The sequence below is a fragment of the Ovis aries genome, chromosome 15, assembly GCF_016772045.2.
Source record: "Ovis aries strain OAR_USU_Benz2616 breed Rambouillet chromosome 15, ARS-UI_Ramb_v3.0, whole genome shotgun sequence".
NCBI lineage: Eukaryota > Metazoa > Chordata > Mammalia > Artiodactyla > Bovidae > Ovis > Ovis aries.
In genome coordinates, this window is record NC_056068.1 from 80,687,874 (window position 1) to 80,713,703 (window position 25,830).

A 25,830-nucleotide genomic window follows, 5' to 3' on the forward strand; every position below is an offset into this window, starting at 1 on the left:
GGCGCGCCCCGCCGGAGGAAGCCCCTCTCGTGGCGCGTGGTGTTCCCTGGGTGAGAGCGGGCGTGGGCTGGGGGGCGATGCCTAGGGACCTGCCTGGATGGCTGAGTCATTGTCCGTGCGGCCCCGGCCCGGGATGAGAGGGCGCTTCTCTCTCTGATGGGCCGTTTGCTGCCTCGCTCTCAGGTGCGAGATCTGCGGGTTCACGTGCCGGCAGAAGGCGTCCCTTAACTGGCACATGAAGAAGCACGACGCAGACGCCTTCTACCAGTTCTCCTGCAGCATCTGCGGCAAGAAGTTTGAGAAGAAGGACAGCGTGGTGGCGCACAAAGCGAAGAGCCACCCCGAGGTGCTGATCGCCGAGGCCCTGGCCGCCAACGCCGGCGCGCTCATCACCAGCACAGACATCCTGGGCACCAGCCCCGAGGCCCTCAGCCCGCCCGCCGGCGGCCAGGGCCTGCCACTGCTTCCCGAGCCCCTGGGCAACCCCGCCCCCGGAGAGTGCCTGCTGCTGGAAGCCGAGGGCGTGTCCAAGGCCTTCTGTGGCGGGCCCGAGCGGGTGAGCCTGGTGACCGACGGCAAGCTCTTCGTGGGCGGCGGGGGCGGCACGGGCGCGGACGGGCTGGTCATGAACTCGGACATCCTCGGTGCTACCGCAGAGGTCCTGATCGAAGACTCGGACTCAGCGGGGCCATAGCCAGGGGCGGACCGGGCGCTGGGACGGCTCAGACTTTGTATTTAAAAGACAAAAAGGACAAAAAAAAAAATTTAAAGCATTTAAAATCTAGTGAAATAACTGAAGGGCCTGCTCTTTCCATTGGGTCACAGCACACACACACACAGCCCCTCTTCTCCCTCTGTCACCCCCTCCATAAAATTGACGTTGCCTTTCCCAGAAAGCTCGACAAAGAAGCCGCTGCAACAGCTCTTAAAGGAAGGGTTCTTTCTAAACTCACTTCCACCCAGGCAGACTTCCTGCTCATCAGCAGATCCCCCCCTTTCACCCCGTAGCTTCAGTGTGCTCTGGATCAGCTTTTAACTCTTAATGATATATTGATATCCTCTCGATTCCCTCCTCCTCCTCTCCCGCTGCCCCGTGGTCCTGGCGTCAACCCTTGCAGCACATGTATCTTCCAAGTATCATATACTTCTAATCTCTGGAGGCTGGCAGCTTGACTTGGCACTTTAAGGCCCCTGAGCAGGGTGAGCTGTTAAAACAGCGCACATCTCTCACCCCCTCTCCCTCCACTCTCTCCAGGTGAAGGAAGGAAGGCAGGCTGCGTGGGGACCACCTCCCTCCTCTTGGCCTTCTCCGTCTTCCTCGCCGTGCCCCCCAGCCCCTCCATAAGGTTCTCAATGGTGCTCACTCGCTCGCAAGCAGGCTCCTGGCAAGGAGGGGCCGCCCGCCACATGGTCTCCGACCATAGACAGGGCTCTATCGGTGAGAAGTCCCAGACTAATGACAGAAATTTGCACTTTGAACATGTGTGTTTTTGTGTTGTGGAACCTGAGATTCCTTATTTATTAATGGAAAGTCTGATTTCTTTCTTTTTTTTTTTTTTTTTTTTGTCTTTGTTGCTATATTTTGTGGGGCTGGGCAAGATTACATTATTCTGATGTGGGGTCCTTTGCATAAGAGGTACTTGTAGAAGGCAAGATAGAGGGTTGAAGAAGCACAGCCAGCCCCTGAAATCATAGCGCTCCAGTGGCCTTTGCAAAAAGCTGGTCCTCAGCACCGACAGAATCACTACAGTGCTTTTCTGGAAGCCTCTTCAGGGAAGGACGGTGGGGTGTGGTAACTAGCACGCTTCGAGCTTGCAGAGCATCGCGGTTCAGGAATTTTGAGGGGAGGAGGGAGGTTATTCAGGGTCTGAACTACAGATGAAGGTTTTCTCTTGAGAGTTCTTCTTTGTCCCTATCGTTTCTCTGTACACACCCCCCTGTCAGCCCAACTCTGGCCCCTCTGTCTTTGCTTTGTTTCATCGTGGGTTCGTCTCAGCTCCCATTTGGTGAAGGGCACTGCCGTCAGAAAAGGAATCATCTGAGTTAGATGGTTTTAAGTCAAAGGAAATTGTTCTGTTCTGTTTCCCTTGTAAGAACACTTCAGAAGAAGGAAGTCTTCAGCACAGTTAGTAGTCTGTATGATGCTTTGGCTTCCACCTGAGATTCCAGGAATTACCGTTGCCCTTGAGATAGGGACTTCCATGGGGTGGATCGCTTACTACTGTCCACGGGAGAGAGACAGTTTTGTACAACTTCATAACGTCCAGAAGACTAAAGACCCATTTTGGCTCATTTTTAGAGAACCGGAAGGGCAGTTTCTATCCTACATACCTCAGAAACTGAAATTAAAGGCTTGCCCTGTTCATTGTTTGTTAGAGATGTATAACGGCTGTTGGAAAGAATGAAGCTTTGCTGAGAACAGAATAAGGAACAGCTTGTTTTTCACAAACACTAAAACTACAAAGTTTATCAGTTTTCTCTCTGATTTTTCCCCCCCTAAAAAGAAGGGTAACAAAATGCCATCTCTGAAAGAAGCTTGCTCTACACCCACCGGTGTGCGTGGGTTAGGGAGGGAAGCGTCTGCAGTGACCGTCTCAGACGCTGCTGTCTGTGTCCCGTGGGGAGGCTTTGCTGTCGCCTCCAGGGCCGGGCAGAGAGGAGTAAGGGGGGGAGGGTGTGGAGTGTGCTTTCCTGACCACAGTGAGGGCTTGGGGTTGACTCTCGGGTCGAGTAGATGAGAAACCACTGTAAGATTAATCGGACAGGTCTACAGCGAAGTTCCTTTCCCGTCTAAGCCCGTTGGTTCACTAGCCGGCGTCTGTAGCCGCCGCTTCTTGCCATCATCACGTTGACCTTATCCTTGGTCTCCGTGAATTACATTTGCAGCGCTTAGTCATCGAATGTTTTAGCCACCTACACAAAAGCAAACTGCATTTCTAAAAGAGAACTTGGAGACAGAGGGAAAATGTTTTTTTCCCTTTATCACACTCCTCCCCACCCAGAGCAGCTCATCGGTTCTCCTGATTTGAAACTCCCCTTGTCACTCTTCACAGCTGCCATTTGCCTGTAATTTGCTTCAGTGAGTTATTGTAGCAGGCTGCGGTGAATTTTCAGGTATTTTTCATGGGCTCAGTTTGCTTCCTTCTGAGAAGGGGATGCCAGCAAAGGAGAGAGTGGCTCTGAGTGAGCTGTCACCAGTTTCTCTTCCTTTAACTTTCTGCTCCTCAGACGTTTACGTCACCATCCTTCTAAGGAACTCAGTCTTAAAATTCTCTGTTTCCTACTCTTAATCAAATTCTGGTACATTTTTAATACCTTCTTCCCACAGCATATTCATCTTTAATCAGCGGTTCTGAATTTTGGAAACGTACTTGAAACAGGTGTTGTTTCTCCGAGGTGCGCTTTCCCCCTTATTTGTGGTTGCCCGGGGTTATTTTGCATAATTGAGACTTAATATGTTTCAGAGAATTTAGATAAACACTGGCCAGGATGACTGGGAGTGAAAATAGATACATTAATGTATGGAAAAGCATCCACATAGAGCACTTGAACCTCCTTAGAACCTGTTTGGAGAAAAATATAGAGTGTACTAAACCTCACTAAGGTTATTACGGTCAGGCTGTTTGAAGCACCATCTTTCCCTCCTGCCTTTCTCCCACCTTCCAATGTACTCAAGAAAATTGAAAAATTGTAACGAATCAATTTAAAATATTTTATTTCCTAAAAGCCTTTTTTGCCTGTTGTAATGTGCAGGACCCTTCTCCTCTGATGGGAGAGAGACCTGAATCTAGGTCGAAAAGCTTATGTAAAAAGAAACTATAATAAAAGGGATACTCTGCTTTTCAAATCCTTGTTTTCTCTTAATCTAGCTAAGGCATATCCAAAATAAAATGTAAAGAAGAATAATAAAAATTGTCTTCATGGAAGCTACTGGTCTTCCTTGGTTGTACTGAGTTATAGTTACGCTGGGGTGAAATAATTGATATGCTCAGTGAGAAAACCAAGTGCCCTCAGAACAAGTTATGTGGCAGAAACTGTTGTTTGCACTTGTCGCGAATCAGGTCGTTAGCTTTTGACTCTGTTTAGTTCTTGATTTCTAATACTGAGACACCATTCTGATCATATGGCAAAACTTGAAATCCTTTCCATGTTTCAACTGTCTGGAAAAGGTGGCCATCTTAATATAGTAAAGGAAGCTATGGGGTTAATTTCACTCTGATGATGACAAAACCCTGATAGTATTTAATGTCAGTGCTCCTTCACAAAACTCAGTGTCTGTAAAAGTACAGAGTTAAAAAAAAGGCTCCAGCTGCCTTCCCCAAAGGCCTGCTGCGGCAGCTCCCCGGCCCATTTCTTTCCCTCTCTGTCCCTCGACCGTTGTTTGTGGGGCTTTTCCCCTGAGAAGGCATCTGTTTCAATTCACAGGTAGTGTCTGTGATTCATTTGGGGACGAAACATGTGACTCTTAACCCAGTTGGCATCACCCTGGAACCTACAGTTACATGCGGTAGAGCAACACTTTAAGCACTTAAACCCTGCCTTCGCTTCAGTCCCGCTCATTCTGTTAGGAATTTTGTTAGGAATTTTCATTTGGTTAAGAAGCCTGTGGTATGACTGGGATAAGGAAAAAGAAGAAAAGCGTGTTGTCACTTGAGTGAGACTGCCAGAAATGTTACCAAGTTAGGGTTGGGTGTTTCCTGTCCTTTGGAAGAGAACAGGCCTAAACAGTCCCTGCCTCATCCTGGAAGCTACAAGGGGGGGCACCATGATTGAGAAGATAGTGATGCCCCCTTAGCTGACTTGTAATCAAGTGCAAATTCAATTTTTAAACACAGAGCCAAAGGGTAGGAGTAGGGGAAAGTGCTGTATTTTTACAGGATCTCTTTCATGTAAACTTTGTGTCTTGAACAAAATATGAACCAGCCAAAGAATGAGATTGGAAAGTCAGTGGGAGAAACAGCTGTAGAATCAAAGGCCTATATTTAAATTTTGAACCCAGGTACTGGATTTTGTGCACATGAAGTAACTTCTTTAAGCCTGCATTTCATGTGTAAAATGAAAAAAACTTTATCTTGTAGAACTATTCTAAAGATCAAATAAAGGCTTTAAACCATGTCTGGCCCAGGGTAGATGCTTATTGAATGGCAGCTGTATCAGTAACAGTAGCAATATTATCGTATACCAGGCCAAAGGAGAGAGGAGGACCTGGGGGGCACAGGGCGGGTGGCAATAAGATGGCCTGATGGTACGTGTGTGTGAAACAGGCCACATTAGGCAGGGGCGTCCTGAGAGTGTGACAGCGACCTTGTTGCTAAGTGCAAAAGCAAGACAGTGCCCTGAAAACAAGTACACGAGGCACTGAGGAGGAGCGGGATGGAGGCGGACGCTGCAGGACGGAAGCCGGCTGAGAGGGGCCTTTGATTCCACAGGCGCAAAATCCGCAGCCAGGAATTTGCTGCCGCCTCTGAGCCAGGCCGGGGGTGGGGGTGCGCAGTCCCAGTCCGGCTAGGAGAGATGCCCAGGGCATTTGGCCCGCGAGGCACATTTCTGATTGGGGCCAGTGTGGACAGACAGACCCAGCGCCCTTGTTTGCTGGGCCTGGCCGTTGAGTTGGGATGGCGTTCGCGGAGCATCCGCTGCCCCCTCCTCACCGCCGGGACCTGTGTAGCCGCTCCATCTGGCTAGCACGGAAGATCCGTTCAGACCTGACTGCTCTGGTGGACTCTTACGTAAGTTGCCGACCTTGCTGTCTGTTTTCACTTCATCTCTTCCGACCCCGCCCGTTGTCATATTTCCGCCTTGTTACCGGTTACAAAAGCCCTAATCAAGCAGTCACTTTATACACTGGGCACCTGTCGTTTGACATGGCCCTTTCCCGAAAGAAAAGTCCTTTAAGACTTTTAAAATATATGCTATTTAGGAAACATGTTCTTTAAATAAGAAAGTATACATGGGGTTCTAGGTAGATTTGTCTACATGTCTTGGAGGCTGTTCCTAATTTGAATACCTGTCTGAATTCTTTCAGAGTAGATGAACCATGAGCCTTCCCAAGTTTGGGTTCTTCATGTATATGTTGTTCTGACTTTTTTAACTATGTAAACAAAAGTCTGAGTAAGGTGTATAGAGCTGGGTGAAGAGCAGTATAAACCAACCAATTTTTCCTATTATAGTATTAGGACCCTGTACAATCAGAAGTGTTTGTGTGTCTAAATAGAAAGGTCACCTATAAAAAAAAAATCTGGAAGAAACCCTGGGGAACTGGGGAAGTGTCCAGTTCTTAAGGAGCTAACCATGGGGTACGTTTTCTGTAGAGGAAGATTCCCATCAGTCTCCACCTAGGGCCTGCTTTGGGAACTGCAGGCTCCTGTGGAGAGCTCTGAATTTAAGTTCCTGGAGAGTGGGTTTATCTTCCTAAAGCCCCAACATTCAGAAATCAGACTTTAAAATACAAATTACATATATATATATACAGCTGTTGACTTCTCTAATAGATGACTGTCCTCACCAGTGAGAGTGGGCAGTGGAGAGGGCTATTAGAACAACTCTGTCAAGGCTGTGTTTTAGAGCTGCTTAGGTATGGCCAGTATCTTGAGGTATATTTAAAATACTTAAACTCCAGTATGATGGTAATATTCCGGGTGCCAGCAGGGAGTGTCAAGTAGGGAGGAAAAGCTATTCTAGGCCAGGCAGTGGCTTTCAGCCTTTGGCACCTAGCAAAAGCTGCGGATTCTCCCAAGAAAAGTGAACAGGTAGTCCAAGCGGTGTGTATAAATTCTGGGAGAATAGGGTCTTCCTAACGCCAGTCACAGATCCCACAGGAAGAATTCCTCTTGAGCACTGTTTTCTTTACAATCTGGACCCTTGACCAGGGAGGTGAGTAGCATATGTGGGACTTGGCGGTGGCGTGAGAACGGTGGAAGGACTGCAGGAGGGGTGACGTTTCTCTGTATCCTTGGCCAGATGAAGCATCAGGGTCTGAACGGGAACGTGAGCCTGGACTCTCTGGAAGGTGTGCCGACGGCCAGCTCCAGCAGATGGAGCGAGCTGACTGAGGCGGAGCGGCTCCAGGAGAACCTCCAGGCCTACCGTGCCTTCCACGGGATGTTGGCCCGGCTGTTGGAGGACCAGCGGGCACACTTCACCCCGGCTGAAGACGACTTCCACCAGGCGATACACACCATCCTCCTCCAGGTGGCAGCCTTCGCGTACCAGCTGGAAGAGTTGATGGCACTGCTGGAGCACAGGGTGCCCCCCAGGGAGGCTGGCGGGCCGCCCCTTCTCACTGGGGATGCTGGTCTCTTTGAGAAGAAGCTGTGGGGCCTAAAGGTGCTGCAAGAGCTTTCTCGGTGGACGGTGAGGTCCGTGCATGACCTGCGGACCATCTCTCGGCAAAGTGGGGTCCCCACACGTGGGAGCCATCGCGCCACCGAGGACAAGAAGATGTGACTGCGCCCCCTCTCACTGGCTTTCTCTCCTGATGGAAGAGACAGTGTTCTCTGAGGCCTCAGTTACCCAGTCTTAGCTTTGAAATCCTCTAAAACCACAGCCATTTTCACAGGGTTAGAGACACGGACAGATGGGCGTGCAGGTTTATTCTGGGGTGCGTGTGTGTGCGTGTGTGTGTGTGTGCATGTGTGCGCGTGCCATAAAGGAATGGTGGGCATACAGGTTTATTCTGGGGTGAGTGTGAGTGTGTGTGTGTGTGTGTGTGTGTGTGCGCGTGCCATAAAGGAATGGTGGGCATACAGGTTTATTCTGGGGTGCGTGTGAGTGTGTGTGTGTGTGTGTGCATGTGTGCGCGTGCCATAAAGGAATGGTGGGCATACAGGTTTATTCTGGGGTGCGTGTGTGCGTGTGCGCACGCGTGCCATAAAGGAACGCAGGCAGAGGCAGCATCCCCCACCGCAGTGTTCCCATCTTTCCTACCCACTCAACAACCTCTGCAGGCATGTAACAGCCTCACAGGATAAATATATTTTTTAACTCCAGTCGTGGATGACTCTTCTGAGAAGACTGAAATAGTGAATTAAAATCATGGACTCTCGCCAGTTCAAACTCTGGGATAATGACGATCGTGGTTCGCACGTGTTGAGTATCTGCTGCTTGAAGCGCCCTGCCAGGGGCTTCAGGCGAATCATGATCTCCCACGGCCCCGCTGAGGGAGGCGGTGGGATCTCCGTTTGGCAGATGAGAAGACAGGCTCGCAGAAGTGGGCACAGCTTGTTCAGGGTTACCCGCCTAGCAGACAGCACCCTTGAGTTTGGACCCAGACGTTTCATGTCCCAAAGCCTGTGCGCCCTTCACTGTAGAGGCCTGGTTACGGGCCTCTGTCACGGCTCCTTTGCCTGTTGGGAAGGGCGTGTACTCTGTCCCCGGGGCTGGGGAGACAGCCCCCACCCGTGTCCTGAGGGCGTTAGAGGCAGCGCCAGCGCTTGAGCCCGGTACTTGGCACGGAAGAGAGAGCGGAGACCCTCAGATCGGTCCGCCAGGCGTCTGGAAGCTGGCGGTGTGCAGGCCCGCGGCGCGTTTCAAATACCCGCTGATGCGCTTGAGTGTGGCCTTGGGCACAGCGTCCCCCAGGCTGCCTCAGTCCGCTGCAATCAGCACCGCAGCGAGTGACACGAGCCCCGTAGCCCAGACCTCCCTGAACGGCGGGTCGGACGCTGCTCGGGTGAAAAAGTCGAAATCCTCCACCAGCCACCCTCTGGCCTTAGCCACGCGGAGGGCGTGAGGCCCGCTGTGCTCCCGTGGGAATGCAGAGCTTCTGAGGCCACGCAGCACGGCCTTCCTACGTCTCAGCAAAGGGCAGGGTTCTGCGCCTAATGTTCTTGAGAGGAACTCTGGAAAGCACCGACTCGTGAACGCGGGTGTTGCAGGAAAGGCCACTTCAGCCGGGCTTGTGAGCGGGCGGGCGGGCGGGGCATCAGAAGTTCCTGGGTGTCGCTCACTTCACAACGCCAATGGATGCACGCTCAGGGGTGGGGCTCAGATCAATTTGGCTTACTTACTTGGGCCTTCTTTTCTTCTTTTAAGGACCACCTTCTTTTCTTCTTAAAAGACGGCGAGTCAGAGAGGGCTGGCTGCCTGTGGGTCTGTGCCCGCGCCCTGTGACCTGAGGGCGCACAGCGGGCCAGGCTCTGGCGCGCAGGGAAGGCGCGGCGCGCAGGGAAGGCGCGGCGCGCAGGGAAGGCGCGGCGCGCAGGGAAGGCGCGGCGCGCAGGGAAGGCGCGGCGCGCAGGGAAGGCGCGGCGCGCAGGGAAGGCGCGGCGCGCAGGGAAGGCGCGGCGCGCGCCGGAAGGGGCCGCAGGCCGGGCCTGCACTGCAGTCCGAGCTGCGTGTAAGCGGCCCGCAGCTGAAGGCCGGCCGCGGGGCAGAAAGCGCTTCCCGAGGAGACGGGGTCCAGTGTGTCTCAGAGCGGGGTGAGGAGCAGAGGAACCGTGAGGAGAGCCAGGGAAGAGCGTCCTTACCAGAAGGAAATGAGGCGATGAGGCGCAGCGGGGGCCGCTCGGCTCTAGAAGTTTATTGCTGGTCTGTAACGCTGGTTATGGTGTGTACGCAGTGAGTGAATGCGTAGAGGTGCATTTCATTCAAGCTTTTCCTTGTTTCAGTGGTTTCTTCTGCTTAAGAGCAGTATTTTGATAAAACACTTGCTTACTGATATGAAATGCTTAGATTTATCTGTACAGTACATAAGACTCTTTTGGTTTAATGAAGAATGTTCTGACATTTCTTAGTGAGAAGTACTGATTACACCTTTAAGTCCCTCAATCGGTACAATTTTTTAAAAAAGATTTTGCGTGGGGGGGGGGAGGGGGAGGGCGTTTTTAAAGCCTTAATTGAAATTGTTACATATTGCTTCTGTTTTAAGTTTTGGTGTTTTGGCCAGGAGGTATGCGGGCTCTTACTTAGCTCCCCAGCCAGGGATGGAACCCACGCTCCCTGCGCTAGAAGGCGAAGTTTTAATGACTGGACTGCCAGGGAAGTCCCTCTGCAATTTTAAAACTGTATTTATTTCTCTGGCTTCTTCGGGTCCTGTGCGGTGCCCAGGACCTTTGGTCTTCATGGTGGCATGCTGGGTCTTTAGGTGAGGCCTACGGAGTCTCGTAGGACATCTGCAGGAGTTTCAGATGCCAGTGGAGCCTGGCTTCAGCTCTGCTGAGTCGCACCTGGAGGAATTTTTATCTACTAGACACACATTTGAAGTGGCAGCACGTCCAGGAAAGGTGTAAGTACTAACTGCTGGATGGGAGGAGGCAGAAAGATCAGGCCACAAAAGTAGCATGTCTTCTGAGGGCATTCCCCGGCATCGTGCGAGGAGCTGTGTGTCGCTTTCTCCTGCAGGAAACGGATAGACTTCTTAGAAAAGGATAAAGGGGAAATGGGCACTTGTCCATTTTAACAAAGACATAAACGTGTGGATCTGAATGTGTAGACACCACATCATGCTTATCTGAAATGGATGAAGCGGACTAAGTAAGGGACTGACAATGTTCCGTGCATATATATGCTGCCGCTGCTGCTGCTGCTAAGTTGCTTCAGCCGTGTCCGACTCTGTGCGACCCCATAGACGGCAGCCCATCAGGCTTCCCCGTCCCTGGGATTCTCCAGGCAAGAACACTGGAGTGGGCTGCCATTTCCTTCTCCAATGCAGGAAAGTGAAAAGTGAAAGGGAAGTCGCTCAGTCATATCCGACTCTTAGCGGCCCCATGGACTGTAGCCCACCAGGCTCCTCCGTCCATGCAATTTTCTAGGCAAGAGTACTGGAGTGGGGTGCCATTGCCTTCTCCAGTACATATATATAATGCTACATATAATAAGGCCTTTTTAAAATTTATTTTTAATTGGAGGGTAATTGCTCTACAACATTGAGTTGCTTTCTGCCATACGTCAACATGAATCAGCCATAGACGTGCAGACGACCCCTCCCTCTTGAACCTCCCTCCCACCCGGCACCCCAGCCCACTGCTCTAGGTTGTCACAGAGCACCAGGCTTAATAAGGTCTGAAAAGGCAAAATTTTAGTTCACAGCCCCTAACTCCTATTTTGTAAAGAGAACTGGGTCAGGTGGTAAAGAATCTACTTCCCAATGCAGGGGACATGGGTTCGATCCCTGGTCAGGGAATTAGGATCCCACGTGCTGCCAGACACCTAAGCCTGCATTCCACAGCCAGAGAAGCCTTCTCCCCACAACGAAGAGCCCGCATGCAGCAGTGAAGACCTGGCACAGCAGAAGTAGAGAAATAAACACTCCCGCCAGAGAAGGCCTCTCTGTGGGGACAGACTCCTGAACCTGTCCAGGAACTGCATGGGTGAGAGTTGGCAAATTCTTCATGCATTGATTTCCAAAGGTAATTTGGAAAAAGACTTGAAAATTAGAACAAACTGAAAGTCCACGCCTGGAAGAAAACTGACATTAAGACAGTCAGGTTCGAGGGAAGTGAGAGTTTTAATACAAATGGAAAGTGTGAGGTTGCAGCCTGGGAGTCACAGTTGTTTCAGACGGCTGTGGATTCAAGCCCGATGGTGAGCGCTAGTCAAAGAGGGACAGGACCAGTAAACAGCTGAAAAGTCATTTAGAAGGATTTCTGTCTGTGAACCCTCAGCTCATGATGTAGCTGGGCGCCTTCTCTTTCTCTTGGGTGAAATAGAAATGCAGGAAGCAGGGGGATGAGAAAGGGATTGGTGAAGAGAAGAAAGGGGAAAAAGAAAGATGCGGATGTCACTCCAGTTGATGAATCTGTGTGTGTGTCTGTATGAGTGTTGGGGCCAGGGCATTTATAAAAGGATGTTTTGACCTCCTGCCTCTCATCCTGCCTCAGCTTCAAGCCTCAGACCCAAGAGTGACCCACCCAGATGGCAGTACATGTAAAAAGTGAAAACGAGGGGCTTCCCTGATGGTCCCGTGGCTGAGAGTCCAAGCTCCAAACGCAGGGGGCCTGGCTTTGACCCCGGGTCCTGGAATTAGATCCCACATGCCACAACCAAAGAGTCTGCATGCCGCGGTGGAGACTGAGGACCCTGTGTGCCGCCCTGAACCCCTGGCACAGCCAGACAAATGGTTTTTAAAAAGTGAAGATGATAAAAAAGAAAGTCATCATTTCATTCAGAAGCTTCTATTGAACTCTAAGGTCTACAGATAAAAATGATAAAAGCATAATTTGGTCTTTTGATGAAATACCTGTGGGGTGTGAGGTATGAAAATCTGCACGCATGTGGCTCTTAAAATACCCTATTTTGACAACAGTCTATTTTTGGCAGATGGATGCCAAAATGAAAGAATAAGGGATTCGGTAATGGCTAACAATAAAGATTTTGGCTCAGCAAGACCACGAGTTGCTGCTTTTATTTCTGTATCTGGATGAACAGGGGGAATTTCAAGTGATTTCAACATGGGATGAAACGTAATCCCTCCGGCCAGGGCCAGGCTCACTCGAGCGTGCTGGGCAAAGCTCTGTGATGCCAGGCCACTGGGCACAGCTCCCAAGGCCGGCCAGGCAGCCTCAAAAAGATAGATTTCGCCTACATTTACCAGCTTGCCTGCAGCTGACGGAGATTTTCTTTTATCCAGCTTTACATGCAACAGAAGAAACCTTAGGCAGAAACCAAGTTGAGGAAAATCCACAGTGGAAAATATTAAAACACGCCTATGAGATTCTGCATTTTTATCCACATGTTCAAAGTCATATGAGAGGAGGTGCTGCACTGACTCACGTTAGACGCCTCTACGCTGCTTTATGCCATTGACTCAGCCTTCTGAAGCCCCTAATGCTGGGAAAGACCGAAGGCAGAAGGAGAAGGGGACGGCAGAGGATGAGATGGTTTGACAGCATCACTGACTCAATGGACACGAATTTGAGCAAACTCTGGGAGACAGCGGGACAGAGGAGCCTGGTGTGCTGCAGTCTGTGGGGTCACAAACAGTTGAACAGGACTTAGCGACTGAACAGCAACTCCCCTGAAATACTTTCACTAACAGGGCAAACACCAATGGGTGGTAACTTGTCTGAGTTCCCTCCTCTGGTATACGAGAGGTTTGGAGAGTTCTGGCTCCAAAGCTCACCCCACTACCCCTGGCTGTCATGGGACCCCTAGGCATCGAGATGGCTCTAGCCTGAAATATCCATTCTCCCTCCCTGTGATTCACTCTCCTTGCACACAGCCAGTGACAGACCTTACACAGTCTCTGCAACAAACTGTACTAGGTTCCCAGACTCGGGAGCAAGTCAGTTTCTCCTGAGCTGAAATGGCAATAACAACTCACTTCACAGGATTTTATACAGCGCAGACACATTTGATTATCTGAAAGTATTTGTCAGTGACATGCGAACATCGAGTATACTTAACGCCTCCAACAGCTTGGACTAATGGCAGACTTCTTGCTGAGAAGAGAGCTCTACAAGTGTCTCACGGATAAGTCCCAGGGGCTTCCTAGGGGTCGTTCGGCCAGAGCCTAGATGTCACCCGGCTTGTTGCACTGTGGGCCTTTGGCCACTAGAGGCCGATGTGGTTTCACGCAGAGCCTCCAGGAAATCACCCACCGCCCTGGAGAGCTGAGACCAGGCTGTCCACTGCATCCAAAAGACGGTTTCCACAAGCATCAGACACGTTCTGGAGATGCGTGGTAAAGAGCCAAGGAAGCGTGCAAACCAAGGCACCCTCCAGAAGCAGTGTTAGTCACTCAGTCGTGTCTGACTCTGTGACCCCATGGACTGTAGCCCACCAGGCTCCTCTGTCCGTGGGATTCTCCAGGCAAGGATACTGGAGTGGGTAGCCATGCTCTCCTCCAGAGGATCTTCCTGACCCAGGGATCGAACCCAGGTCTCCTGCATTGCAGGCAGATGCTTTACCACTTGAGCTAGAGGGAAGATCCAAGACACCTCCAGGACGCGTTAAAGCACGCATTTAGACCTGGAGTCATCCTGCCATGTAGCAGCACTCTGCTCCTCACACGGGAAGGAACTCACACTTCATTTAGTTTCATCGCATCATTAAACACCATGCAGGAGGACTTCCCTGGTGGTCCAGGGGTTAAGAATATCTTTGCCTTGCAATGCCAGGGACACGGGTGCGACTCCTGGTCCAGAGAGATCCCGCACGCCGCAGATCAAGTGAGTGTATGCCCCACACCTCCTGAAGGCCTGGCACCCTAGAGCCGGTGCCCCACGACTGGAGGAGCCGCCCACCGTGATGAGAAGCCTGCACCGCAATGAAGAGTAGCTCCTGCTTGCCGGAAACTAGGGAGAGACCCTCACGCAGCAGTGGCGACCCAGGGCAGCCAAAACTAAGTGAATAAAAAGCAAACAGAAGATGCACTGCCCAAGGAAGCCAGAGGCGCACCCGCTGCCCCAGCTGCGCTAGGAGAACGGGCTTGGTCCCGGCATTCCGCACTGGGCCCCCCAGCTTCTCCATCAGACCGGCCTCATCGTAGGGAGCCTCTGGGCGGTCCCGCTGCATGTGTTCACTCTTTCACACCCAGAGTGGCAGGCACCTCCCAAGAACCAGGTGAGGTAGGTGCTGAGGTTCCGGTGTTACAGCTGGAGAAACAGAGGCATGAAGGATTGACGGTCCGCTGCCCCGGAAACACACACGTCCTCCTGAGAAACGACAACAGAAAGCGGGCTGCAGACTCAGTCCTTCCAGAGTCTAAGCGAGGCCTGGAGGGGCCGCGAGGAGGGAAGCGTGCAGAGCCACTTCAGAGAGGCTCTTTGCGAGCCAGGCTTTGAAAAATGACCAGGATTTTGCCCTCAGGAGAAAATATAAGCCGGGGGCAGGGGGCAGGGTAGGGTATGGGCAAGAACATCTCGGATAGAAGCAGCAGCCCTTGTCAAGGTCTGGCTGCCAGAAGGCATGTGGCATGTTCCAGAATGTTCTCCATGCCTGCAGCTCGGGGTTCACCAAGAGCCCCAGTGGGAGATTCGGCAAGAGGAGCAAGCGGATGACGCCTTGAAGAAGGACTCTAGGAAACATTTGTGAAGATGGGTAGTGCTGGTATCTGCCCTTTGTTTTAGAAAACAGACTCAGACAGCAATCAGAGGTGGGAGCTGCCGGAGACAGACTCGTTAAAAAGATGCTCCTCTGCTCCCGGTAAGGTACGTCCGGCTCTTTGTGCAAATGTTAGAGGCTTCCCTGCTCTCTTAGACCCAGTGTTCGGGTGGGGCGAGGCAGGCAGCACAGAGTGATACGACCGAGGGGCTTCCCTGGTGGGTCCAGTGGTTACGCATCTGCCCACCAGTTCAGGGGACACAGGTTCCCTACCCGGTCTGGGAAGATCCCAGGGGCACAGCTCCTGAGCCTGACTCTGAGCCTGCCGTCTGCGGCAGAGAAGCAACACAGTCAGAAGGCCGCACTGTCAGCAGAGAGAGCCCTCAGGCGCCAGCGTCCAGCACAGCCGAAGGCAGAGGCGACACTTTAAAAGACGGCCTCTAAAGAGTGATGGTAATATAACCAAGGGAGTGATAAAGTGTATATAGAAGCTTGAAGATGTGATGCAGGATTACTGAGGGGGAAGCCATCAAGGCCTTTCTCAGCTGGTTATGTCCCCCGAGACCTGAATACTGACCCGAGCTGGCCGCCAGGAGACCTGCAGGGAGAGCACCGACGTCAAAGGGAGTGTTACCCGCGGGTGCCGAGGAGGAAGGAGCGTCCCGTCCTCAGGACACTGCTGGAGAGAGCCTGGCATAGCACCCAGGCTTTGGCTGGGGGGTTCGGGGCAGGGCAGAAGGAACCAGAGGTTTGCTCTGGTCTGGATGCTCTCACAAGGTGGGGGCGAGCTGGGGCTGCCCTGGTGGTCCGGGGCAAAGCCACCCAGCTCCCGGCGCAGGGGGCCCGGGCTCCCTGTCTGGTCAGGGTGCTAGCTCCCACCCACCACAACTAAGGAGTCCTCGAGCCACAGCGAAGCCAGGAGGCCTCACACGCCACCAGATAAAAAGGTAATTGTTTAGCTTCTCGGGGGGAAAAATGTGTCTGCAACGCCAAACTTCGAGAGAGTTTTAAGGAAAAAATAAAGTCTGTCTATGTGAGCGAGAAGGTGCAGCCAAATAAATAAATGAATATATTTTAGAAGGAAAGAAAGTGAGGCGAGTTCCGAACTGGTTATTTTGTCGGTGGCGCAGCGATCTTACTTTTGTGTGTGATTAGAAAAATCCACGCAGTGACCTCGCTCTGCGGCGTGTATCACGGGCTCAGGATAACTCTGCCTGAGGTTTCAACTCTGTGAGATTGTTGAAACGTGTAGGGTCACTAGCTGTGAGCCTCAGACCGACCCTGTAAGAGTATCACGGTGCTGGGGGATCATCGTTTCAATTCTGGACATCCCTGGACACCAGGGCTACTTTCTTCCTCCGTCCCTAACAATAGGGTTCTGTGAGGACAGGGAGCTGAGCTTTCTCTGCACTGCTGACCACAGCCAGCAGGCTGACAGCAGTCGGTGTGTGACGAGCACGTCCATGTGGCAACCAAGGGTGGCTCCTTCCAGATAAAAAGGACCAAGACATCAGTCACGGAACCGGCCCTACTTTCTAACAGACTCCGATTCCAGAACACACGACCCCTGATCGAATCCTTCCCCAAACTAACCAACCCAAGGCCAAGGCCTATGGCTTCAAACCAACCCCCCCCCCAACACATCCATTTTGAGGTGCCTGTTGCAACAAGCCAATAAACCCGGCTTTGGTTACTCCAGGTGTTGTTCTGGTGGTCTTTGGCTAAAGAATAGCAACCCTGCAAAGAGAAAGCATTGGAAAAGTTTTCAGCTGTAAAGTAACATGTTAGGGTCTGCATTTTTAAAATGAGCAATCAAACCACTACGCACAGATGGGTCTATGGGGGCAAGACCAGAAAAAAGCAGAAAAATCCAGATGATGGAAAATTTGAATTAAAAGTGACAGTGGGGATGGAGCGCAGAGAACATCTCTGAAGACCAGCACAGAGGGCTTGGGGCGGGAAGATGGTGGTAAGGCTAGTGAGCCCCAGAAAGAGAGGCCACAAAGCACCCTCCAACCAGGAGGAGAAGGAACACACAGGAGACGCGGAGTATCCGTGCCTGCAGACGCTGGGTGGAACGTGAAGGGAAGTGAAGGGGAAGTCGCTCAGCTGTGTCCAACTCTCTGTGACCCCATGGACTGTACAGTCCATGGGATTCTCCAGGCCAGAACAGTGGAGTGGGGAGCCTTTCTCTTCTCCAGGGGATCTTCCCAACCCAGGGACTGAACCCAGGTCTCCCACATTGCAGGCGGATTCTTTACCAGCTGAGCCACCAGGGAAGCCCTAGAATAATGGAGTGGGGAGCCTATCCCTTTTCCAGGGGATCTTCCCAAGCAGGGAATCGAACCGGGGTCTCCTGCATTGTGAGCAGATTCTTTACTGGCTGAGCTACCAGAGGTAACGTAGGAGATAGGAAGCCTGTTTTTTAAATACATTGAGTGTGGAGCACAGAAGCAGGGTGCAAGGGGTGGGGGAGAAGGAAGCTGAAAGGGAAAGTTGGGGCTCAAACCATGAGGGTCTTGGTTTAGATCAGCGACCCTTTTCCCAGCGGCAGAGCTGGGAACTGGCCGAGCTGCAATTCAAACCAAACTATTTGAATACAAAAGCCATCAGTTCAGTTCACCCACTCAGTCGCGTCTGACTCTGCGACCCTGTGGACTGCAGCACGCTAGGCCTCCCTGTCCATCACCAACTCCCAGAGTTCATTCAAACTCACAACCATCACATCGGTGATGCCATCCAACCATCTCATCCTCTGTCCTCCCCTTCTCCTCTTGCCTTCAATAAAAGCCATACTTTTTTTTTATTAAATTAAAAAAAAAATTGGTATGGGTATATAGCTGATTAGCAATGCTGTGACAATTTTAGGTGAACAGTGGAGGGACTCAGCCACACACATACATGCATCTATTCCCCCGACTCCTCTCCCATCCAGGCTGACACATTGCACTGAGCAGAGTTCCCTGCGCTGCACAGTAGGCCCTTGTTGGTCACCCACTTGAAACACAGTGCTGATTTCAAGCCATCAAAGGTTCTCTCTGTCACTCTGTGAGGCTCCAGCTGCACTTTCTCTTTCCGTAGCTATTGCATGACTCAGCACATTGCCCAGTGTTATCTATGTCTATGTCTCTGCTCTGCTGGAAGGTGGGCTCCTTGAAGGCCCAGGCTGTGTCTTCCCTGGAATAATGTAGATGCTCAGCCAAGGTTACCAGGACGAGAGGAGGGACGCAGCTGGAGACAGAGATGAAGAGAAGGGAAGCTGGTGTGCGCCAGGGTGATCACTGTTCACATCGATGCTTCCCTAACGTTTTCACGGAAATGATACTGGTTGTCGGACACACTGGGGTAATTTGGAGGGGGTCTGGATTCTAGGAGAGAGGCACTCTGGGCTGGACAGAAGTGGGGGACCATGACAAGGATGGTGTGTTTGACAACCTCCGTCCTCAGTCATTCTAGTGCTGAAGGGGTCAATAGCTCTGGGTGTCCGTTGGACATTCTGTGCTTTATATGAAGGGTTAACAAACTATTTCCTAAAGACTATATATTAAGTATTTTAGACTTTTGTGTTACAGGGTCTCTGTTGCAACTGTTCAACTCTGCCATTGCAGAGTGGTCTTTGGCTAAAGGGTATCAATACTGCAAAGAGAAAGCACTGGGAATCTTAAGCTGTGAGGTGGTGACATATTAAGGTCCACAGTTTTATAAAATTGACAGTTGCAGGTGACACAGAAACAAATGAGTATGGCCACATTCCGATAAAATTTTATTGACAAAAAACAGGTCCCAGACCATGGGCCATGTCTGCTGACCTCAGATTCATATGAATTTTATGTTTCAGAGCTTTGGGTCCATCTCCCCTCAGCCCAGTTTTTAAACTTTGATGAAGTTGTAGGGAAGGTAAAACATTACTTCTGCCCCCCTTAGATTTTCAGCTGAAGCTCTTTTTTTTTTTTTTTTTTTAAGTAGTTTATTACAGCATGCACCGAACTCTACTCAGGAGAAAACTGGACCAAAAGTAATTCAAAATGGTGCCTTAAAATTCCAATTTCTGTAACATCTTCAGCAAGAATAATACATCTGTAGACAAATGACTGGATGAACAAAAGCTTAGGCTTCCGAGGTGGGCATACTGTGGGACGGTAAATATATGTGTGTTGAAAGGAAAACTAATGGAGTAAAGTTTACCTGCAGATTCCTCTGGTGCCGTCTCTGGGCTGATAACAGTCTGACTTAGAAAAAGTAGAACTTAAATCCTACCCTTAGTCAGAAAAGCAGGAGCTTCTTCTGTGTTTGCTGCTTCTTACTAACCTTTAGCTCAAAATAATTTTGTGGTTTCCTTCAATGTTCAACTTATTAATTTGTACTTTTATGAATGGTCCTTTGCCACCACATCTAAAAATCTTTGCCTAACTCAAACCACAATGATTGCTTTCCTATATTTTCTTCTTCCGTGTTTTTCAACTTCCCCACTTCGTAAAGGGTCATCCTTCTTAGCAGCCCCTTAAGAATGAATATGTCACAACAGACAATGCAGAAATACAAAGTATCATAAGAGACTACTATCAGCAATTATATGCCAATAAAATGGACAACGTGGAAGAAATGGACAAATTCTTAGAAAAGTACAACTTTCCAAAACTGAATCAGGAAGAAATAGAAAATCTTAACAGACCTATCACAAGTATGGAAATTGAAACTGTAATCAGAAATCTTCTAGCAAACAAAAGCCCAAGTCCAGACGGCTTCACAGCTGAATTCTACCAAAAATTTAGAGAAGAGCTAACACCTATCCTACTCAAACTCTTCCAGAAAATTGCAGAGGAAGGTAAACTTCCAAACTCATTCTATGAGGCCACCATCACCCTAATACCAAAACCTGACAAAGATACCACAAAAAAAAGAAAACTACAGGCCAATATCACTGATGAACATAGATGCAAAAATCCTTAACAAAATTCTAGCAATCAGAATCCAAGAACACATTAAAAAGATCATACACCATGACCAAGTGGGCTTTATCCCAGGGATGCAAGGATTCTTCAATATCTGCAAATCAAACAATGTAATTCACCACATTAACAAATTGAAAAATAAAAGCCATATGATTATCTCAGTAGATGCAGAGACGGCCTTTGACAAAATTCAACATCCATTTATGATAAAAACTCTCCAGAAAGCAGGAATAGAAGGAACATACCTCAACATAATAAAAGCTATATATGACAAACCCACAGCAAACATTATCTTCAATGGTGAAAAATGGAAAGCATTTCCCCTAAAGTCAGGAACACGACAAGGGTGCCCACTTTCACTGCTACTATTCAACATAGTTCTGGAAGTTTTGGCCACAGCAATCAGAGCAGAAAAAGAAATAAAAGGAATCCAAATTGGAAAAGAAGAAGTAAAACTCTCACTGTTTGCAGATGACATGATCCTCTACATAAAAAACCCTAAAGACTCCACCAGAAAATTACTAGAGCTAATCAATGAATACAGTAAAGTTGCAGGATATAAAATCAACACACAGAAATCCCTTGCATTCTTATACACTAATAATGAGAAGGTAGAAAAAGAAATTAAGGAAAGAATTCCATTCACCATTGCAACGAAAAGAATAAAATACTTAGGAATATACCTACCTAAAGAAACTAAAGACCTATATATCAAAAACTATAAAACACTGATGAAAGAAATCAAAGAGGACACTAATAGATGGAGAAATATACCATGTTCATGGATCGGAAGAATCAATATAGTGAAAATGAGTATACAACCCAAAACAATCTATAGATTCAATGCAATCCCTATCAAGCTACCAGCGATATTTTTCACAGAACTAGAACAAATAATTTCAAGATTTGTATGGAAATACAAAAAACCTCGAATAGCCAAAGCAATCTTGAGAAAGAAGAATGGAACTGGAGGAATCAACTTGCCTGACTTCAGGCTCTACTACAAAGCCACAGTATCAAGACAGTATGGTACTGGCACAAAGACAGATATATAGATCAATGGAACAAAATAGAAAGCCCAGAGATAAATCCACACACCTATGGACACCTTATCTTTGACAAAGGAGGCAAGAATATACAATGGATTAAAGACAATCTCTTTAACAAGTGGTGCTGGGAAAACTGGTCAACCACTTGTAAAAGAATGAAACTAGATCACTTTCTAACACCACACACAAAAATAAACTCAAAATGGATTAAAGATCTAAACGTAAGACCAGAAACTATAAAACTCCTAGAGGAGAACATAGGCAAAACACTCTCAGACATAAATCACAGCAGGATCCTCTATGATCCACCTCCCAGAATACTGGAAATAGAAGCAAAAATAAACAAATGGGATCTAATTAAAATTAAAAGCTTCTGCACAACAAAGGAAACTATAGGTAAGATGAAAAGACAGCCTTCTGAATGGGAGAAAACAATAGCAAATGAAGCAACTGACAAACAACTAATCTCAAAAATATACAAGCAACTTACGCAGCTCAACTCCAGAAAAATAAACGACCCAATCAAAAAATGGGCCAAAGAACTAAATAGGCATTTCTCCAAAGAAGACATACGGATGGCTAACAAACACATGAAAAGATGCTCAATATCACTCATTATCAGAGAAATGCAAATCAAAACTACAATGAGGTACCATTTCACGCCAGTCAGAATGGCTGCAATCCAAAAGTCTACAAGCAATAAATGCTGGAGAGGATGTGGAGAAAAGGGAACCCTCTTACACTGTTGGTGGGAATGCAAACTAGTACAGCCACTATGGAAAACAGTGTGGAGATTCCTTAAAAAATTGCAAATAGAACTGCCTTATGACCCAGCAATCCCACTGCTGGGCATACACACTGAGGAAACCAGAATTGAAAGAGACACATGTACCCCAATGTTCATTGCAGCACTGTTTATAATAGCCAGGACATGGAAACAACCTAGATGTCCATCAGCAGATGAATGGATAAGAAAGCTGTGGTACATATACACAATGGAGTATTACTCAGCCATTAAAAATAATACATTTGAATCAGTTCTGATGAGATGGATGAAACTGGAGCCGATTATACAGAGTGAAGTAAGCCAGAAAGAAAAACACCAATACAGTATACTGACACATATATACGGAATTTAGAAGGATGGTAATGATAACCCCGTATGCAAGACAGCAAAAGAGACACAGATGTTTAGAACGGACTTTTGGACTCTGAGGGAAAGGGAGAGGATGGGATGATTTGGGAGAATGGCATTGAAACATGTATACTATCGTGTAAGAAATGAAGCACCAGTCTATGTTCAATACAGGATACAGGATGCTTGGGGCTGGTGCATGGGGATGATCCAGAGAGATGGTATGGGGTGGGAGGTGGGAGGGGATTCAGGATTGGGAGCTCATGTACACCCGTGGCAGATTCATGTCAATGTATGGCAAAACCAATACAGTACTATAAAGTAAAATAAAGTAAAATTAAAATAAAAATTAAAATTAAAAAAAATAATGAATCTGTGCGTCTGTGCTAAGTCATTGCAGTTGTGTCTGACCCTTTGTGACCCCATCGGCCTTAGGAAGCATCACTACGAGCAAAGCTAGTAGAATTCCAGTTGAGCTGTTTCATATCCTGGAAGATGATGCTGTGAAAGTGCTGCACTCAATATGCCAGCGAATTTGGAAAACTCAGCAGTGGCCACAGGACTGGAAAGGTCAGTTTTCATTCCAATCCCAAAGAAAGGCAATGCCAAAGAATGCTCACACTACCGCACAATTGCACTCATCTCACACACTAGTTAAAGTAATGCTTAAAATTCTCCAAGCCAGGCTTGAACCAAGCCAGTACATGAACCATGAACTTCCAGATGTTCAAGCTGGTTTTAGAAAAGGCAGAGGACCCAGAGATCAAATTGCCAACATCTGCTGGATCATGGAAAAAGCAAGAGAGTTCCAGAAAACATCTATTTCTGCTTTATTGACTATGCCAAAGCCTTTGACTGTGTGGATCACAATAAACTGTGGAAAATTCTGAAAGAGATGGGAATACCAGACCTGCCTCTTGAGAAACCTATATGCAGGTAAGGAAGCAACAGTTGGAATTGGACATGGAACAACTGACTGGTTCCAAATAGGAAAAGGAGTACGTCAAGGCTGTATATTGTCACCCTGCTTATTTAACTTCTATGCAGAGTACATCATGAGAAACGCTGGGCTGGAAGAAGCACAAGCTGGATCAAGATTGCCAGGAGAAATATCAATAACCTCAGATATGCAGATGACACCACCCTTATGGCAGAAAGTGAAGAGGAACCAAAAAGCCTTTTGATGAAAGTGAAAGAGGAGAGTGAAAAATTTGGCTTAAACCTCAACATTCAGAAAACTAAGATCATGGCATCTGGTCCCATCACTTCATGGTAAATAGATGGGGAAACAGTGGAAACAGTGTCAGACTTTATTTTGAGGGGCTCCAAAATCTCTGCAGATGGTGATTGCAGCCATGAAATTAAAAGACGCTTACTCCTTGAAAGGAAAGTTATGACCAACCTAGACAGCATACTGAAAAGCAGAGATATTACTTTGCCAACAAAGGTCTGTCTAGTCAAGGCTATGGTTTTTCCAGTGGTCATGTATAGATGTGAGTGTTGGACTGTGAAGAAAGCTGAGTGCGAAGAATTGATGCTTTGAACTGTGGTGTTGGAGAAGACTCTTGAGAGTCCCTTGGGCTGCAAGGAGATCCAACTAGTCCATTCTAAAGGAGATCAGTCCTGGGTGTTCATTGGAAGGAATGATGCTAAAGCTGAAAGTCCAATGCTTGGGCCACCTCATGTGAAGCGTTGACTCATTAGAAAAGACTCTGACGCTGAGAGGGATTGGGGGCAGGAAGAGAAGGGGACGACAGAGGATGAGATGGCTGGATGGCATCACCAACTCAATGGACGTGAGTTTGAGTGAACTCTGGGAGTTGGTGATGGACAGGGAGGCCTGGTGTGTCGTGATTCACGGAGTTGCAAAGAGTCGGACACGACTGAGTGACTGAACTGACTGACTGACTGGACTGTAGCCCGCCAGGCTCCTCTGTCCATGGGATTCTCTAGGCAAGAATTCTGGAGATCTTTTCGACCTAGAGATAGAACCCACGTCTCTTGTGCCTCCCGCACTGGCAGGTGAGTCCTTTACCACCAGCGCCACTGGCAAAGCCGAAAGAACGAACACATGAGCGATTGAAATGAAAGAATGGAAAAGCCTTCTTCCTTTCACGTCTTATCTCCAACTCTCTCAGGTCTCTCTGGACCATGAAGCTCAGCAGAGCTCCAACTCCAGTCTGAGTTTTGAACCCCAGCTTTGCTGATTTATTTGCCTATGACTTAGTGACTGCCGGCCTTTCAATGCTGCAACATTTATTCACAAGAAACACACAGTCCATTTTTATTTGCACCTCCAACTTGTTTTAAAAACATCATCATAATTTTAAAATTAAATTTAAAATTAATTTTCATTGTAAAATTCTGAGGAACTCCATGAGTTAACTAGTGACTATCTGGTTTAACACCAGTCTGTCTTCTGTAAAGTACAGGATAGTTTAGACCAAGTCTAAAGCTACAGGTAGTGAGACTGTGGCTGAGATAAGAAGTGGGCATGGAAGCTGGGGCTCAGAATTTACCGGGTTCACCCTTGTGAATTTCCCTCCACAACTGCTCAGTTCTGTTATCCATTTCTTTATTTTTAAAAAATAATATGTGGTATTTTATGTAAATGCATATCTTGTAAAATTTTGAAAAAGTGAGTTAATCAAGAGGGAACAAAAGTGTTGAAAAGTTGGAACTAAGATTGAGTTTAGCAGCAAGAATGTTGTAGAAGGAACCAAATTTACTCTGAGCTCTCTGGAGGTCAAATTAATGACAAATACCTCTTTGTTCTACACGACTCACAGTGTCCATGAGATCACGACAACCCAGTGTCCGAGAGACAAGACTCAGAGTGCCCATGAGATCACAGCGACCCAGTGTCCCAGAGAAGCCGGTTTCAGGGGGAGGCGCTGTGTGGTGTCCAGTAGCAGCTCCCGGGCATCACGCTGTCCGTCAGCCCCCGTTCTGTCGTCAGCTGGGATGAGTTTCAGCAGCCCCTCCACCCTGTTTCTTAGGGTTCTTGAAGGAACTTGGAGACTCAAGGGTTTTCCCATGTTGCCATCTCCCCTTTCCCCATCCTTTTTATCTTTTTGTCTGCCTGCCTCCAATCTTTGGAAACAATGAAAACTGAGTTATATTGATCATTGCATTATACTAGGAAAAATGAAGCTTAAAACTGTTTCATACATGAACTAATTTATGAATCCCAGAAGGGCAGGTGACCTAAAAGGATTTGAGAGTTGAGTCATATACCTGAGGCCTCACAAGAGCTCTTCTGGTTTTCTCCAATCAGCAAGCTTACAGAGCATCTGCTGGATTTCTGCCTGATACTGAGCTCTGGAAATGATTCTGATGAGCACAGCACCTTCCCTCCTGCCATTCAAAGAGTTCCTAATCAGGCTGGATGAAGAACTCATGCAAAGGGACAGGCTTACAGTTACATGCTGCTAAGTGAACTCCGGGAGATGGTGATGGACAGGGAGGCCTGGCGTGCTGCTATTCATGGGGTCGCAAAGAGTTGGGCACGACTGAGCAACTGAACTGAACTGAACTGAAAGACGTTAGCAGAGGAACCAGAGATCAAATAGCCAACTTTGGTTGCATCATAGAGAAAGCAAGTGAATTCCCAAAAGCATCTAATTATTCTTCATTGACTATGCTATCTTTGGGAACTGTGGGAAATTTTTAAGGAGATGGGAATGGCAGACCACCTTACCTGCTTCCTGAG

General features: G+C 48.4%; 2 protein-coding genes and 1 long non-coding RNA gene across 15 annotated transcripts in view; all 3 read left to right on the top strand.

Annotated features, from left to right (window-relative positions):
* ZFP91 (ZFP91 zinc finger protein, atypical E3 ubiquitin ligase) overlaps nucleotides 1-5,115 on the top strand; it is a 38,170-nt gene extending 33,055 nt beyond the window's left edge. For all 12 annotated transcript variants that reach the window (XM_027979808.3, XM_042233584.2, XM_027979809.3 and 9 more), the window contains one exon: nucleotides 184-5,115. In XM_027979808.3, the coding sequence (XP_027835609.1) occupies nucleotides 184-694 (511 nt within the window). In that variant the 3' untranslated portion in view covers nucleotides 695-5,115. The remainder of the gene's footprint in view (nucleotides 1-183) is intronic.
* Nucleotides 5,116-5,522: 407 nt separating this feature from the next.
* CNTF (ciliary neurotrophic factor) lies at nucleotides 5,523-7,561 on the top strand. The gene is made up of 2 exons (XM_004016493.6): nucleotides 5,523-5,729; nucleotides 6,961-7,561. Exons 1-2 carry the CDS (start codon nucleotides 5,616-5,618, stop codon nucleotides 7,444-7,446), a joined length of 600 nt encoding a protein of 199 aa, XP_004016542.1. The 5' UTR covers nucleotides 5,523-5,615; the 3' UTR covers nucleotides 7,447-7,561.
* Nucleotides 7,562-9,164: 1,603 nt separating this feature from the next.
* On the top strand, nucleotides 9,165-12,324 carry LOC105602391 (uncharacterized). Of its 2 annotated transcripts, none has more exons than XR_009596679.1 (2): nucleotides 9,165-11,348; nucleotides 11,820-12,324. It is a non-coding gene; the product is annotated as an uncharacterized LOC105602391 (long non-coding RNA). The 2 variants fall into 2 exon arrangements; XR_009596678.1 differs by having other exon boundaries at nucleotides 9,165-11,309.
* Nucleotides 12,325-25,830: the final 13,506 nt, after the last annotated feature.

Bases quoted from the DNA above. Each gene is read 5' to 3' on its own strand.
- CNTF (XM_004016493.6), top strand. From the start codon at position 5,616: ATGGCGTTCGCGGAGCATCCGCTGCCCCCTCCTCACCGCCGGGACCTG. The intron at 5,730-6,960 runs GTAAGTTGCCGA...ATCCTTGGCCAG, and splicing joins CTGCTCTGGTGGACTCTTAC to ATGAAGCATCAGGGTCTGAA.